At 34.9% G+C, this 18,553-nt stretch overlaps 1 protein-coding gene across 1 annotated transcript in view; it reads right to left on the bottom strand.

The window, feature by feature from the left end:
* LOC145613352 (uncharacterized) overlaps nucleotides 1-16,054 on the bottom strand; it is a 30,616-nt gene extending 14,562 nt beyond the window's left edge. The window contains exons 1-9 of the mRNA XM_081668443.1: nucleotides 15,926-16,054; nucleotides 14,738-14,897; nucleotides 14,135-14,227; nucleotides 13,548-13,650; nucleotides 12,972-13,134; nucleotides 7,540-7,711; nucleotides 6,369-6,497; nucleotides 4,379-4,972; nucleotides 3,416-4,036 (exon numbers count right to left, since the gene is read on the bottom strand). Coding sequence (XP_081524569.1) covers nucleotides 3,416-4,036; nucleotides 4,379-4,972; nucleotides 6,369-6,497; nucleotides 7,540-7,711; nucleotides 12,972-13,134; nucleotides 13,548-13,650; nucleotides 14,135-14,227; nucleotides 14,738-14,893 — 2,031 coding nt within the window. The 5' untranslated portion in view covers nucleotides 14,894-14,897; nucleotides 15,926-16,054. The remainder of the gene's footprint in view (nucleotides 1-3,415; nucleotides 4,037-4,378; nucleotides 4,973-6,368; nucleotides 6,498-7,539; nucleotides 7,712-12,971; nucleotides 13,135-13,547; nucleotides 13,651-14,134; nucleotides 14,228-14,737; nucleotides 14,898-15,925) is intronic.
* Between the last annotated feature and the right edge of the window lie 2,499 nt (nucleotides 16,055-18,553).

Here is an 18,553-nt window from a genome sequence, read left to right as displayed (position 1 = left end):
TATAATGTCCATAAACCATCAGGTCCATGACCCATGATTTCCTAGGGTTTTATCATATAGTTTTTGACAAGACTAAGAGACTAATTTGATGTACTTAATATCAGCATCAAGACTTCATAAAGGCACAACAATCAAAGAGCCAGAGAAGATTCGGCAGAAATATAGCATCCTAATGCCTTCAGCAAGTGGAGCTGGTCAAAATTCAAAACCAATCCCAAGTACCTAAAAAGAAACACCAAAACCACAAACTTTTCCATCATTGCAGTCTATCATCCAGACCATACTCAAATTTGACAAAAATATCCTAAAAGCATCCTCAACTAGAATTGCACAATACATATGAGGAGAGCAATCTATCCTCTAATATTTGATGCAATAAAGGATTCTTCTATGTCAATTACACAAACATTCATAGAACTCACTGACTTTAGAGCGTACAGCTTTCCTATCAAAGCACACTTCATCACTCAACTTTTTCAAACCTACCAATAAATTGATAAAGCAGTAGATACATATAGCAAGTCCCAACAGTACATTTAATTAGGCTTGTAAACAAGCTAAGACAACTTTCTGTTATTCTAACTCAACTCAGCTTGAGAATTGCATAGGACAATCTTGAATAATCACTAAAGAAATCTAGAGAGGTCAGTGACCCTTGATGACCTACATAGTTAATTTTCTTTTTATAAACCATACGCAAATATTGATGTACATAATTTTTAGTCATTGAGAGAAGACACCAAATACTCAAATTTATGAAAATTACGATAAAGAGGCTTTAAATACATTGTACATCTAATAGGGACATTCTATGGAAAGCCTGAAAAGAATACCTGAATCTCTCACTAGGTAAATTGGCTAGACACCTAACACCTAATTCTAAAAAATCCTATCTATCTTTTCCAATCATAATACCCATAAAATGGCCAGCAAGTTTACACAAGAAACCTGCACACGGTTACTGAATAAACCATTTCAACACTAAGTTTCCAAGAGCTGCTACCATATGTAGAAGCAAGCTTGCACTGCAAGTAGTATTGGTCATCTCCATTTAAAATAAAATAAATAAATGAGTTCTCCATCTCACCACTTGAAAGACATAAAGTATACAAATTAGGCTACAGAACTTCATTGTGGAGTCAGTCTGACTCCATGTGGAGCATTATCCTTCCAGGAAGAAAAAATAGTTTTGAAATAAAAAGGCCCAAAGTCTAACGTGGGGGAGATACCAGAAGAATTTACCATGGAAAATCTACAATCTGGAGTCAGAGATTTCTGTAAGGAAACAGATTCGAAACACTCAATAGATTTGAAAGATTTCCCGACTCCAAACATCGAGGATACTTCCCAAAATAGAGGTAAAATAGAAGGAATACCAGCATTTATAACACTCAGATAAATATAGAAGCATGATTAACCAAGAAAAGGCAAAAAGGTGTCGAATATGGATGGAGGATTAAGAAATATGAGCCAGGGGATGATGATAAAGACATGGAGACCCAAAAAGTTTCCAAGAAAAAATTCTCTACCTAATACCAGACCAAACAAGAGGAAAGCGAGTTCATCATCATTCTTTTATCAACATCATGAGGGCCTAAACCACCTCTTAGGGTGACCAAGGTGTCCCATCTCCTTCTCCTAGGACCAAAGCCCTTCCACGGTTCCACTACAGCTAATCATAAAGATTCCTGTCCACTCTTTCATAAATCAACTATTCCTACATGAAATAACATCAGACAAACTTAAAGACCTTACTTGCCACAAGGGTAGCATCTAAGATTGCCCTCCTATCCGTAATTTTAATCCCAAGTGAGAATTATATTTCTAAATCTCAACCGTAACACCAGTAAATAGGGCTTTAATCTCCTAACCTTATTTCAGAAACAAATTATATATTCTTGTTGAATCAGACTAGAAACATACTAGACCAAGCAATCCTCTTATTATAGAGACGAATAGAACAAGACCCCAAATTGATAATGATTTCCCTTAAAAAATCAGCATCGAGTTAAAGTTAAAGTTCAATCAGACCAGAATTAACCTTGATAAATTCATACTAGAATACCTTATTTCAACTTTCAAGTGACACGAACAAAACCTAATTCCTAACCTCCAATGAATATCCAATACAAGATGGAAGCATTCTACACGGCAATCCTCTTATTATAGAGACGAATAGAACAAGACCCCAAATTGATAATGATTTCCCTTAAATATTCAGCATCGAGTTACAGTTAAAGTTCAATCAGACCAGAATTAACCTTGATAAATTCATACTAGAATACCTTATTTCAACTTTCAAGTGACACGAACAAAACCTAATTCCTAACCTCCAATGAATATCCAATACAAGATGGAAGCATTCTACACGGTAATGCAGATGATTCCTGGAAGCTTTCAACTCGAGCACTAAATTTTTACATGATAATCATCATTCCCCTCCATATTGCACTAATCTTTAGCTCTCTAATGATCATGGAATCTTTACTCTCAATTCCCTTAAGGTAGCTTTTTGAAAGATAGGGCAAAAAACCTAAAGCTTTAACCACACACCCCCTTGAATTCAACCAAATAAACTTTACTAATTGTCCCTGCCATTGTAAACAATTTCACAACCAAATGCATCACGAGATATGTATTCCAAATCAAACAAGGTATCAAACCAAAATGTATTACAAATAAGTTGATAATGTTAAAAAGTCTCAAGTACCTTCCTAGGGATGAGAAAGTATCCCAATCAGTCATATGATTGCAGAGGTTAAATCCCAACATCAAAAAAGAACCTAAGTAATATATTTCTATTGGACATATTTCAACTCTTTAGTTATAGGAGTGAAAATGAAGGGAAATGCTAGTTACAGATTAGGTGAATTGTTTAATTCAGGATGATCTCTGTCAACTCATAATTAATGCAGGTCATTTTATCCTGAAAAGCACTAAGATCTGCAGTTTCAAATATACAACAAAATATATTTCTGTGTGAAGATTTAAAATCACACATATTATATACTCCACAAAAGGCATTGCTTAGCTCTCCGTCTCAAATATTAAGTTTTTCCAAGAAAAATAAAAAATGTTCAACCAGAAGAGTCACTCTGATACTGACTAATCAAGTTCGATTCTCTCCATCTCAGATATTAAGTTCTTCCTATAAAGATTAAATATGATTATGATCAAGCAGGAGAGTCAAGTTGATACTGACTAATCAAGTTCACTTTGAAGAATTTTTAATTTAACTCAGAGATGTCTTTAAGTGAGCTCAAAATAAGCTCAGAGGTAGTCAAACTCAACAACACATCTAAACCTGTATCCCAGCAAAGCAAATGCATCAGCTTAAACACATTAAAGCACTAATATACATAGAAAACCATTCCATAAACAGCGGCCAAAAAAACTAAACGGGAAGTCTCCATACCCAAGAGACCAATCGAGCAATTAGTGAAATCCTAGTCCTGCAATATTCTGGGTCTTTTAATTGTTTGTATGATTTCACAATCCGTTCCACTGCCAGTTTCTTTATTGTTTGTCTCTGTTTTTCTGTTAAATAAACATAAGATGGAACTTCGGGCAAGTCTTCACAAGTTTCTTCACATGCAGATGTGTTTGAAACAGGAGGAGAATCTTCATCAGATTCTTGAAAATATGAAGTACATGCAGCATCTGTTGGTTCTGCTTTCAATGATGTCAGAGTGATGGGGCTCTCATTGACCGCATGATCAGGAGAGAGTGCACGATTAACATGCACATTAACATCTGAAGTCGGTAATATCTCCCTGGATTCATCTGCTTCCTCCTCTTTTTGCATTACTTCGTTCTCAGGAACCAGAAGGGTTGAACTTTTCACATCAACTTCAGCATCAGGCACAAATTGCGAAGAGATGTGTTCGGTGATTGGTGCCGAAGTTAGTAAAGTGGTTCGATTAACAAAAGCAGGACCTTCCAATATAGATGAGACATGTGTAGCTTCCTCTGCAACAGGAAGCAATGGAGCTTCAGAAGGCACTGCAACTCGCCTGGGATCCAAGCGTCTGGGATCCTGAAATCAGCACAGCCCAACTAAGCTTACAGAAAGTAACATAAAGGCTCCCAGACATCAATATATATTGGGTTATAATTTGCCATCACATACGGTTCCACAATAACTATCATATACATATATGATTAAAACATGACCAGCAAAAGGCAAAGTAGTAGCTAATCTCTCCATTCCACATTATCTGACCACTTAAACCACTTCATCATTTAAAATAACCAATCACTCTTATTTGTCATACCAAGCATAATTTCAAGATACCTATGCAATAAGTGCCAACTTAATTTGTGTGCAAAACCTTAAAAAGTCAATTATTTGAAAATGGAGGGAGAGAACAAAACCTACCCTTCTTGGATCACGTCTAGAATCCACTTGGAGAGTGGCAGAGCCAGAGTAATCGGGAGGAGGTGTGCTAAATGTAACTGCGGCAGCAATGGAGCCTTGTTGAGCAGAAGGAGATGGAAGCACAGGCAATGATGTACTATCAGTACTTTGTGCAGCACTCACAGCAAAAATATTTTGTGCATTGGAGGGAAGGGACCCCTGCTTTGCTAAAGGTGCGGTCTTTGGCAAATGCTTCATATTGGTTATGACAATATCAGCTAACAGATCAGGATGAATTTGAGATATTAAAAGTTCAAGAGAATCGGCAGCCCTTTCGCCTTCTGCCAACAATGCAGCAATGACAGTAATCATTTGTTCAACAGGGTTCACATCATTATCCACCAGGGGAGCTTCAGAAGGAATCCCATTAATAACAGGATTGTCATCAGCAGACCCATGAATCTGTACAAGATCAGGAGATCTTCCATTAGAAGTGTAACGCAAACGTTTTGAAGGCATCTCAAGATCATTATCAAGCTCCTCATTGTCAACGGGCAAAAGCTTTCTCTTTATTGGATCCCCTGAAAGCGGAAGCTGGGCTGATGACTTTTCTTCCTAAACATCAGATATCATGGGTTGATTATTACACATGAATCAGAGTCAGAAAATTGATTCACACACACACACACACAAAAAAAAAAATAAAAAAAAATAAAAATAAATAAAAAAAATAAAAAATAAATAAAAACCAACAAACTACATTGTGAAATGTCCCACATTAATAACATATTAACAGAGCAGATCCCTCTGACAAAAATGCCACCATTCTGGCTTCCTGATAATGAAAAAGCTACATGCAGTTAAACATTTAAACTAATAATAAACTACTTTTAAAATAAAAAGAGGTTGAAAATAGTTTTTTAAGTACTGTAAATTGTGCAGCATCACTATCAAAATTCTAGTACAGAGAACAATCAAGGCCAAAAAAAGAGTCAGAAACTCCATGCAAATTCCAACACATATCTTGTCAATTAGTACAACAGATTCTATAACACACATACGTTTGCTCTTCTTTTTAAGGTTTGGTAATTATAATCACAGTTTGTTAACATCTGAACAAAGCTAAAACACTTGCTGAACCTGTAAGACTTGTTGCTCTTGTGAAAAGGAACAAGCACATGACTTAAATATATACTGTCCAAGCGAGTGAGCAAGAGAGAGAGAGAGAGAGAGAGAGAGCATGTCCACATTCAAGATTTGAAGAAGTAATTTTCTGAGCAATGCAAATGGTTTATGGCAGTTGTAGCCTAAAGTCCGTCACAGAAAACTTCAAAGTATTACAATGCACCAATGCCCTGATTAGTCCCACAATACTACCTACAAAAACAATTCATGCAGCATAATATATACTGTACATTCGGTAGGAAAGGGTTAAGCAGCAAATAAGAGCTTCATACTCCCTCAGTTTTTTTTTAAAAAAAAGCCAACACTTTGACCTGCGTGAAGTTTTATGCGTTTGAGTTAGAATTGTTAAAATATTATATAAGTGGGGTTTGTTGGGAAATTTAAAATGACACTAAAAAAATATATATAAAAAAATATAAAAAAATTAAAAAATAAAATAAAATAAAATAAAATAACAACAGTTGAATAGTTTATGTACAGGTAATGGATGTGAGAGTAGAGAAATATTGAAAAAGTGTGAGTGGGGTACGAATGGGGACCATGTGAGGAGACAAGGATAATGAAACAGTGTAGTATATTCCATTTCAGGAAGGTTTGCATTTAAAAAAAAAACACGAAGGGAGTAGCTCTCAAAAAAAGACTTGACTGAGCACAAACTGGGAAAGATCCATATATTTCGGTGCAAGCCTTAAATTCCTGCCCGTACAGTATAAAGCGGCATATGTTCGAGCAAGGGAAAATATCATCCTTACTCTATATGAAAAAAAAACCCATCAATCTCTTTATCAACCCCTATCATACTTCAGAGAGGAGATGAGAGCAATACCTTAACAATCCGGGCATCACGAGAAGAACGCTCATTATTTCTCATTAGTTTGTCAACTTGTCGAAGAACTTGATCAACAGCATCGCCAGCATTCATTGAACGCAATTCTTGAACTAATCTGTCCCTGGACTAGAAAATTAAACACCTTATCAGACAGATGCAGATTACATAAACTGCGCATAAGCACCACAATAAACACAGATGCACACAGAGACAGATATGTGCACATGCCCACACGTATAGTAGTTCACAAGCAATACATTTTCATCATATACCTTCAAGGGTTAAGAGCAAAACCCCAATCATTTGTAAATACAGCATGTAGCATTGAGGTATATTAAATTTCACCAATAACCCTTGAGGTATAATAACTTTCACCCATTACCCTTACAGGGTGTTTGTTTGATGGAAAATGAGTTTGCAAGGGGAAATATATTTCCTAACTTGTTCCATTCTCCAATGGTTGTTAGGTGGGAATGGGAAATGAGGGAGTTTTGGTAATGGGAAATGTGTAGGGAGGATGGTAGCAATTGGAGATGGGATTGAGAAAGGTATAAATTGACTTATATTCCCGTTTATGAGAAGCAAGGAGGAAAGGAGTAGGTGAGGACAATTTTATAAATTGAAATATATTCCCACCATATTCCCATCAATGTACCAAACAAAGCATTAGAAATATTTTTATGAATTCCAAGCACATTTTCCACCTTCTGTGCCCCAATTCCCATTTCTGCATACCAAACGACCTATTAATGAATTACAGACAGCAACTATTTTAGATACTCATCGGCTCACCTACTTACTCCTTTCTTCCTTTTCTACTTTAGATACTCATCGGCTAACCGCACATTTTGAAACCACAAACAACTTTTTCAGGGGCCTATGTTACTAACAGCCATATAAAAGCAAGAATACCTTCAGAGTTATCAGCAATTAGATGTTTAAGCTTGCCAAGGGACTTCATTAACCGAGTCATTCAAATATATAGTTTTCAAAAAAAAAAAAAAAAAGTCAAATGATAATTAAATGATCTGCAGCTTGACTCATGAGCAATGATGAAAATGACTTTGAATTGTGAGGTCCTCAGATGCAAGAAACAATTTGAAAATGCTAGGAGTATCTATTAACAAGAAATTTTCTGCAATCATAATTAGTAATAAAAAATGATTACCTCAATGAAAACTGGATGAGTACATCTCAAGAAGCCCAATAAGGCGCTTCTTACAGAATACTGTAGACTAGCAGCATGACCTGATCTGGTTTCAGATTTTGAATAGAAGTCAAGAAGTGCAGATAAAATCTGACCATAGTGCTCTGTTCTCTTTCTTGCAATAGAAGCCAAACTGCAATTGAGATAATCTATGATTAGAGATGAACAAATTGACCTGGAATAGATGGAGAATCTGGTCGAAAGAACAGGAACGCTAAGGAATTAGATGGAGATTCTTTTTCTTTCGAATGATGATCAAGAAAAACTGATACAAGAACAAGATTGAGGAGCCTCTTACATACAAATACAAATTAAGAACCAATTCATCACGACCACAAGCAAATAGCTCACCCAAAAAGGAGGGCAACAAACAAAATAATAATGGGGATCTTAACCACTGAAACAAGATAGCAAGAAATGATGCTCATAAAACACTAAAAATATAATTCTACCAAAAGTCCAAAACCAAACAAACAAAGAAATAACAGTGTTTAATAACCGGAATGATTTAAAATCTCTGTTTCAAGAAAGAGGGAAAGGAACCGAAATAACTTGTAATCGGTGTTTGGGGGGTTCTGAGGATGCTCCGTTCTCTTTTTTGTGTGTTCTTTTGTTGGATGTTCATATACTTTAAAAAAAATAAAAAAGAATACTTTGTTAATTAAAACAGAGAGAGGAGATCACTAAATCAAAAACTACGACCCAGTCATGATTTTTAACAGCAAAACCCAAACCAAAAAGTATACCTATGGAAACACCAGGAAAAAGCAGGAAATATTGCTCAATCCAACAAAAATACCAAATAGATTATGCACTAACCAGCTTAAAATCATAACCACAATTTACACACATACAAAAACTAAACAACTGCCCAAATCAATGAAGATCTATAAACAATAAAAGATAGTCCCTTCTGCCAGCTACATGAATATGAAACATCAACCGAATTGTAGTACAGTATCTATAATTAATATGGAATACAACATGTGGAATTCTGCAGAGATGACCAACCAGCATGTATCCAGTTAATTAGAAGGTTTGGAGTGTTCATGATAGCAAACACACCCTTGTCTTAACCTATCAAGACTAGCAAAGAAATCAATTGTACAGTTGTATGACCAATATTTCTTTTAATAATGTGTATATCCATAAATTTTTGATAAACAGAAAATTCCAGATAAAATGTAATGAGTAAAAGAGAAAGTTCAAAAAAAAATTCTGCTTGGAATTCTTCAAAGGTTCTCCAAGTAATGGCAGAAAATCAATGGCATATGGAACATGAATCAAGAAATATATAGCAGAAACGAGATCATGGATTTAGGCAACAAGCATCCAATATTTGAAACTTGGTATCCAGGCTATAGCCATTAGGGACCTCAAATTGTAACTGCTACAAAAAAAACGGCGTTACATAAATAGACTAGACACATTCACCAGCTTTCCTGCACAGCATAAAGAGCAGAGAACCCCAAATACCTACACACAAACAAATTGCTGCAGCAAGCCGCAAGGCTCCCCACTACACACAATTTAATTCAGATACACCACCTTTGTCAAACTGCAATAAAATGTTCACAAACCCATCTCATATCCCCCAGACAAATACATCTGGCTTGTATTGAGCATTTGTTCGCATTTCTTTCTCTGTTTCTATTTGTAAATATAGGGGAAGAAAAAGAGAAACCAATTCTAGCCATGATACAGAGCCATCATTTTATCTACCTGAAGCCTGTACAGATGAACCAATACTCTCTTAGGTCTGGACATCATTGCACCACGATCAAAATTACTAAGTTACTTTCAACTCCCACTTTATTTAATGCTAGCACCTTAAACAGTTAAATAATGCTGCTGCAAGTACCTTAACAAAAAACTAAGCCCAAATAAGATTATATATTTCAAAGAGCACGACTAAAGCTAAGTTGCCTTTCCCCTATTTTGTGGAAAAAAGAGTGTTTACAGAAAAGCACAAACGATCAGGTATGAACAATGGAGGCCGTGACATCATTTTTAGCTGGTAAAACGATATACACACCTATCGGCTAACAGGTTCAAGTAGATTAGAATTGACAGAAAAATGTAATACAAAATCTAGAGATCAGAAATGCAACCAATACAGGAGACAGGTAAACAAAAAAAAATGGCAAATCCAATCCCCAAGACTATGTGCAGAGATCAATTCTCTCAGGGATACATGTAGATCAGACGAGCAATTATGGTGCTTCATGTATGAGCCTGAGCACACACAAAAACTAGTTAGCTCTCTACGGTCAAAAGAGGCCATTAATCAAACATAACCCTTTAAACTAAAATTATCACTACCTATGAAGTTTGAACCATGTATTTTCGACGCAAACATACACATCCTGCTTTCCACAAGTTTACTACCATTAATAGTCTACCAAATGCTGACCACTAGGGGCTTAAATGAAACCGTCGAATTTGGAGGTATGCTCCACAAATTTGGCTACAGGAAAAAAGCATTGGTCTATCAGAAAACTGAATGGCATGTTAAAAATGATTAAACTCTAGGCTTGAAAATAAGTGTACTCTTTCTAGCTTTCTTTGCTCAAGTTTTTCAGGAAAGAAAACATGCTGCATCATCTTACAAAAAACAAATCACCAAAATATAAAGCTATGAACCAGTACCTTAATAAATTCACTTCAATCAATGGTAACTTATAGCATATAACCACTATTTATGTATCCCTTGAGTAATGACGAAAACATAAAAACAAGGAACTCAAGCTGTTACATCCTCGTTTTTCAGTTATTACAGATCTGAACTGAATTTTAAATATCAGGATACAGAAACCTGAGACAAACTCCCAGTCCATGACAGTGACAGAATCTAATACTGGGTCAGAGCAACTGTAAGTAATCACTGATCAACTTAACAATCATAAATTCCCTATACCAATAATATTATTCGCAAACCTTCTAGAAGTTCACTTAGAAAGCAGGATAGGGTAACCAATTAGAAAACAATGTTTACCATTTGCAGGATCAAATGTTCTATATTTATTGAGTGAAAACAGTTAACTAATTTTTGCTACGTGTGACTTATTGTATTTTATATCCCCCTCCCTGGCAAAAGAATCTTATATAGACATATCAAGTAAGATTTGATGACATCTGAAGTTTTTCAAAAAATTATATTCAAGCCACCAAGAATCATTTGTAAATTGAGACTCAGATAGTAAGAAATAGAAGTCCCCTTTTATTTGTCTACTACTGGGTACAAAGATAAGAACATACAAAGTTCAATTCTGCCAATTTATAACAAACACCATTTACAATTATTCACACAATACAAAAGCAGTGGCAAACAGGTGCTATACCAAGTGAACCAAAATATATTCATTTATTATAGGTTATTAATGTGTATGGACAGTAAAATTAATATATACATCCATCGAAAGAAAAAGAAAAATCAAACTATCAGCTGTAAGCAAATTCAGCAGAATAGCCTATAACAGTGGCCTGAAAATGGTCCTTCAAAAATTTAAAAACATTATTGCTGCTTGACCACCAAATTCCTCTCAAAAAAGGACTGCCCTTTCCTACATCATTTCAACTTCTATTGCTGTCAACAGCTTTCACATCAGCTAGGACCAAACACTGAATGAAAGTGCTGCCTAGTATTGCCTAGCCCCGCATCTTGATATTCTGACCAATTAAAGCAGCAGCTTCAAGGAATTACCCAATGCCAATTAACGCCACTCAAAGATGCTGAACAGCATGCTGCACTAATGCATCAAAAGAGAAGTTGATCCATACTACACCTGCTCTGAGCTTTGAATCAATCATTTTAAAAAGAAACATAGTTTTCATAACTTGTACAGATAATTCAATGTCTTCATCAATCTGAAGACAGTTATTGACATCAGTAAGAGTTAAGACATCATAATACCATGTAACATCAACTTGATGAAACAAGATAAGTAAACTACCAAAGTGGCCAGCAATGTCCAGAACAAAAATTAAAAATTTCACACATTGTCCAACTCTTACAAACTCTATGTCAAACTTACACAATAAGTTAAAACATATTGACGACGAAGACGAAGGCCAGACAAAAACAAATGATAAATAAAAGTACCATATTTTGATACTTCATCTGTTAAAATAACTTGAATACCATAAAGACAATACAAACTAGCAAATAACTATCTACAGATCTACCCACTCTAAATTCTACATCCACTAGGAAACAAAAAAAATCAAAACTGTTCCAAGTATTTAAAAGGGTGGTCAAAAATTGAATATGAGTCAATCCAAGAACCAGAAGAGGCCTTGACAACAAACACAGGAAAAAAAAAAAAAAAAAAAAAAAAAAAAAAAAAACACAATTAACATCTAGAGCATGAAACCAATTTCACCCAGCTTGACAAAAAGTTCAGCAGAGTTTGCAGAGAGGCACAAGAGATGTTAATACAAAACCACATTCAACAAAGCACAACACTTTTCCAAGATTTTTTAACGTCAAAGACATCAACTGAGTATACCAAAAGCAGAAACATTTCACACACTTCATAGAAAGAAAATTGCTTTTAGATGAGTTATCTAGCAGCTGATAGAGTATTTTTTTTTAAAAAAAAAGAACACCAAGCACACTGCAAAACAAGCATAGTAGAGAGCTCCAGAAAATAATTCAAGGTCATCAAAAGATATTTACCCATACAGCTAGAAGGACAGACATATTTCTGGATGCATTAGTCCTAAAAAATGTAACTTTAATTTCAAGTCTCCATCTATCTTTGCCAAGTTCCCTACTTGGACAGGATTCAAGAACAGACACTGATGGAGACCCTTCAATCTTTCTTACCGCGGATAACAAAAATAATTTTAAAAAACCAATAACTAATACTTTTTCCGTTCCCCTAATATTGCAACATGGGGAGGGACACAGATTTTAAGAAGAGGAGAGAGATAAAGAGGAATAAAGATAAGGAACATGTGATGAGAGAGATAAAGAGAGAAACCAGGTGCAAATAGGGAAATGTTGCAATATTTACGAAACTTCCTAAAATGGTAACGTTGCCATATTTGTGGAGCGCAGGAAATATATCGTTAAATACTCAATTTCCATCAAAAGAAACAGTGCAATGCTGCTAATGCCATAGTCATGTAATGATTATACAAGATTAGCAATCCTGCCTATTTTGCAAAGACCCACATACTCACTCTGATAATCGAATTTTAAAAGGTGAAATCTGCATACCATGAATTCCAAAACATGCTTGCATTTTAATTTTTCCCAATAAGCTACCTCAATTCATTTTATAAATAAATTTTAAAGGGACTTAAAAACGAAGTGACCAGATACATTTAGCATTCAACATGATAATATGAAGCAAACAAATTATAAAGATAGAACAAATGGAGCTTACCAATTGACAACGGTGATTGTCAATGGACCAGGAATGCTACTGGATGATCGCAACATATCTAATAAACTGGTGAATAGCCTATTTGCTTCTGATGCAAGTTTAGCTGGATCTAGAACTGGATGGTCACTAGCCAACCATGAGATATTGAATCTATGCTCCTTACCTGTCAGCCATTATGCAAAAAAATACAGCTTAAATAAATGAATAAAGGCATATAAGGCAATTCAGACGGTAAAAGGATTGTAACTGCCAATAAATAATGGCCTCACACACTTAAAATTCTTAATATCATCACATATTAATGAATAATTTCATACCATAAATAATGGTGAAAATTTGAATGTTGATACTTGAAAAAATTTCCTATGTAAAAACAGTTAAAATTTTACATAATTTTTTTATAATAATTGATGGCATAAGCCATAAAAATTGATAACTTGCAAAATAATGACAAGATGAAGCCAATTTCTAAAATGACCAACATTTTCAGAGAAAGTCAAGTACTAAGAAAGCAATCGTGAAAGTCAAACATGTTGGCTATAAACACCAATAAAAAGACGATCACCAATAGAATACCTCCTGAGGTCAGTCTATCAGTATTATCTGCATCTGGAGTAAATAGCAATATGCAAGTTTCCCAAAATTTCAGCGCCAATAACCTTGTCCTCACAGCAGCTGCCTACACAGTACATGCAAATCCAAAAATAAAAATAAAAAAGCGGGGAAATAAATACTCTGCAATGGCATAAAAATTGAATTATGTCTCCACGTCATCAAAATGACACTACTAACTAACATGCCTATTACAACATTAATTTCTGAGACGGCATACATAACACATACTGATTTTATGATTGAAACGTGATAGCGCAAATAAAATATAAAGCAAAAAAGCCGTTATAGCATCAGAATAAGTAGTGCGCAAGATAAACAAAATGCACCTCCCCCAGATAAGAAAATAAATGGTAAAGTACAAAAATAAAATTGATGTACATAGCATAAATTAAACACAAAAATGAACAAAGGTCCAGAAGTCTATACTCTATAATCAATAGTATATAATCAAGCATATATAAATTGAAGTGTTTAACTAACTGAAATTACCACCTCACTAGTTAAATGACTATATAATCTATTCAATAGTTTGTATGCAGCGATATTACCTCAAATACAAGAGAAAATACTGCATCCTTGAACTCAATCATCTGCATCCACGTCTCCTCAACCCACCTCTCAACTTTATCATGTCGATGAAACTGCAATATTCAATACAAGCATCAAATATTTCTACCTGACAAAGTCACCAGAACCCAAGGAAAACCTCAGTTGTAGAGATGAAAACCCCTAAAAGATATGATTCATATGAATGATAAAAATTGTGAACAGCATATAACCCAATAATTTTTCCTGACTTGAGACATAAGTAGAACAGTGCAATGATAAAATCAGTTATGCTGGACCAAATTAAGGAAAAAAATTTAAGCAGAAGCAGCAGAAATTACAGGAGACAAAAAAGTCTGAAAAGGAAGACAGTAGTTAAAGCATGATCCGGCCTTATGCAATTGCTAACTTACTCAATATTAATTAAAGTGTGATAAAACAACCATAAGTACAAGTCCATTAATCTAAGGTTTTAAAATAACCTTACAGCTAAATTATGAAGTGAAAGAGTGGCAAAGAAGAGAAATATGTACTCCATATTAAACCGGGAACTTGGGACTTAAATCTTTTTTATTAATTGAGATTATGGAAGGAAATATGCAGACCTGCTGAGCCAACCCCTGAAGTGTAGAATAAAAGAATTTTGTGCCACTAACAATAGCTTGACAAGCAACACCAGGATCTTCATCCTTTAACTGCGCCAACAGGGCTGGCACTTGCATGTAAGAATGCTCCAACACTCTCAACCCAACCTCTTCCATTACACTGCCACAAAAGCATTAACAAACTACTCAAGAGCAATCCATATACCAATACAACAAAGACAAGCACATCAGCATCACCCTCGTGGCCTCAAGATGATTGAAGGAGTTAAATAAATGCAACCTAATCCCTCAAATGACAGAGAAGCTACTACTGATAGACCTTTCACCGACTCACTGCATAATCAATGCCTGTCTATCCTTTCTAAATAAATAAGAAGCACAATGTGTTTGATAAAAAATTACAATCTAGTCCATTACAATCCAAAAGTTGGATAATACTAAATAATTCACAATCTTCAAAACCGAAAACTAATTTAGTCCAATAAACTTAAGACAGGAACGCTTAAAGAGTACAGGTTAACGATTATGAGTTTATTAATGAAAAGTATCAAATCATAAACTAGCTCTGAACATAACATGAATACCTAACAGAGCTTTACAATCAATAAGTAATCTATAAGAAAACTGAAATCAACTACTCTTATATTAGTAATAATTGACAAACACAAATTGGAACCAAATAACAAAAGGTTATATGCTCGCGATGCATGCACACGCAAACTCCGAAGCTACTCAGAATTACAGCCCAAGAATGGCCTTTCTATCACCCCAGAATTCTCAACCCCAAATCTAATAGCTAAAAAAAATACCACACTTCTTGATGTCAGGCCATTCCTCAGTTAGAAGACGAGGAGGGCGGAGAAAAGGTCTAATTTTTCATAGTTCCTTCGTACAATAAAGCGTTACAAACAATAGCCTACAACACATTCACTACCAAATTTGACTCAATTATCAAATTAAGCTCCAAGAATCAGATAAACATTCTACTTGGAACAGAAAATCAATGTAAAATCACACAAAGAAAAATTCTAGCAACAAAATCGGTCGTTAAATCTTTCATATCCTCAGTAATTATAACCAAAGTTCAATAATCAACCTTAGAAGAACCCTAAATTGACAATTAAAATCAACGATAAACCCTAAATTGTGAAATTGATACACAAATATTTTAAATAAATAAAAACTTACCTGAGAAGGCGGTTCAATGGAGGAGAGAAAGCTAAGAAGGCGGTTCAATGGAGGATTCAGAGAACGCGGTACAATGGAGGACAAAGAGAGAAGGAAGAGGGGAACAGCGTAAAGGTGAAAAGGTTCGAAAAATAAAAAATGAGAAGGAAAGATGAAGACACACACATATTATGCGGGCAATACCCGAGATTGGGCAGACTGTCCACTGTCAGGGGTAAAATGGTGATTTTAAGTAACACTATTGGACAATTATTAAGTTTTTTTTGTTTTACGACGATCTAAAAAAGAAGGCTAACTCCCAACTGACTCGTAGCTACAAAGAGATTGTTTAACTGTCGTAACATGGATTGGGGACATTTAAGGTTACAAACATTGTGATCTGCTTGACAATACAAATAAGGGGTTGAGGAGATTGATCATCGGTAATGGCCATAAAATGTTCCAAATTTGTTCCCTTGTATTTCTTGATTCTACAAAAACAAAAGCTGAAATACCTTTTACCTCTCTTGTTCTTCACCCTTGACCTGATTAGTATTCCATGCTTCCTCCACGTGGCAGAGAACGTGAAGGTATAGAGTGATGGAAAGGACAACACCTTGTCGAATTCATAATTCATGAGGTCTTCATCACTAGAGTCTACGGATTCTACTTCCAATATTAGTGGTAGTTAAATACATGGCACATACCTCACTCTCTACCTCGATACTTGAGCCCTCATTGATGCTAGAAGTTTAGGCTAGTAGATATATGATCATTTAACTTCTCAACGACGCGGTGATAGGCTTTGGAAGTCCAACAACGTGGTTGCCCATAGCGATGTCCAAAGCTCTCGCTTAGCCTTCTTCTTTTGGCTCTTTCTAGCGTGATTCCTAATTTTGGACCCACCATTGTAGTTGGTGTATTGTAATACTTCGGAATTTTTTTTATTTATTTATTACTTTCAACAAATGGAAGTTTAAATGTTTCAAAAAAAAAAAACAAAAAAAAAAAAAAAAAAACAAATGGAAGTTTAAATTTAGATGAATCAGTAATAAATAAATTCTCTTTTTTCTTTCTTTAATTTCAATCTCTCTATCTATCCCACCCAAAAAAAAAAAGCTTAAGATTCCTTGATTTTTAAAGTGATGCATCTGAAAAAATGGAGAAGATATTATCTATTGTATTAATTGTATGGTAGCTAGGTTAATTAACATTTTTGCTCTCACAAACCAAATAAGGACTAAACGCACTTTATGCTACCCCCAATCCTAGAATCCCTAAATTGATTTCTCCCACTTACCAAATCTAGCTTTTCCCCTCAGGGGCTCTGACGGGATGCCGGTGATATGAGCAGGTTGATCTTCCTTCTCGATCGCTGGTGAACCCCTACCTATCCCGTCAAGCCCCACCAAGTCAAGGAGGGCTTTAAAGCTCTTAATCCCTGCACCCGTTTTCTCGAATGTGTTTTGCTAGTGGTGGTGCTCCATTCACTCTCCACGTTTGCCCCCTTTTCAGGAATTCTTAATTGTAATTGCTACTAAAGGTGTTAAAAAATATATGAGTTGAAATACTGATCCGATAATCCAATGTTTCGACCCAAAATTTTGGTTATCCGATCAAATTTTTAGGTTTAAGATATTTCAGTTCGGATATTTGAAAAAATTGGGTTTTTAGATTGGATACTGTAGACACCCAAATGTGTCTCCCCAAAACCAAACCAAGTAATGAATACTTTTCATGTCATTTGATTATCAAATGAAGTGAAAGTGTGAAAAGTCTAGTGTTGCGGTTATTTTTATTAAAATACTTCTTTCTGTTTTTGAAAACCTGCTCTATTTATGAAAGTAGCCAATCCAATTTAGTTTGGTCCATGATAAGGGTCCAACTAATAGTGTAGTTTTTTTTTTTTTTGAAACACCAATAATAGTGTAGTTGGATGGGGCTTAAAAGAACTTTCCAACGATATATTATAAGGTCAATTCCGATGAATAATGAGAAAGTTATGGCCAAAATACTTTATGGTTGAATCCTACACCCTAGTGTAGAGTCATCTACCTACACCCCCATGCAAAACGGTGCCGTTTGATCTCACTCCCCCCCCCCCACTAACCTCTATCCTTCATTTGCAGTTAATTATATAATTAATTCCCCTACCCCACATATTATACAATAAAAAACCAACAACAATTATTTTCTCTCTCCCCACCCATCTCTCTAATTTTTCTCTCTTTACACCCATTTCTTTGCCATTTTCTTTCTCACCAAAAGCTTTAACTGCAAAATTTTTACAAGATTATCGCAAAAAATTGTTCAATCACTATGAAATTCAACAAAACAAGGAGAAATTCGAAAGAGTAAGTTATTTTATTTGAATTTGGAATGAATAAAAAGTATAAGCCTTAGATTTTACTAATTTTTTTTGTTGCTATATATTTTGGAATGATAATCAAAACATCAACCATGAAATATTATTTATCAACGTAAATATTATACTGCAATTTTAGTATTTTTTATTAAAAAAACTTGTAAATTAAATCAATATATTCTTCAATATTTTTGCAAAGCAAAGGAAACAATTTCAGAGAACAAGCTCGTAGTATTTTTTTTTTTTTTTTTTTTATGAATGTTCAATTCCATTTTGTTAGATGT

The sequence above is a fragment of the Chenopodium album genome, chromosome 25, assembly GCF_948465745.1.
Source record: "Chenopodium album chromosome 25, dcCheAlbu1.1, whole genome shotgun sequence".
Lineage (NCBI taxonomy): Eukaryota > Viridiplantae > Streptophyta > Magnoliopsida > Caryophyllales > Amaranthaceae > Chenopodium > Chenopodium album.
The sequence above is the reverse complement of the archived record's forward strand: the minus strand, read 5'-3'. Positions and strand labels throughout refer to the sequence as shown.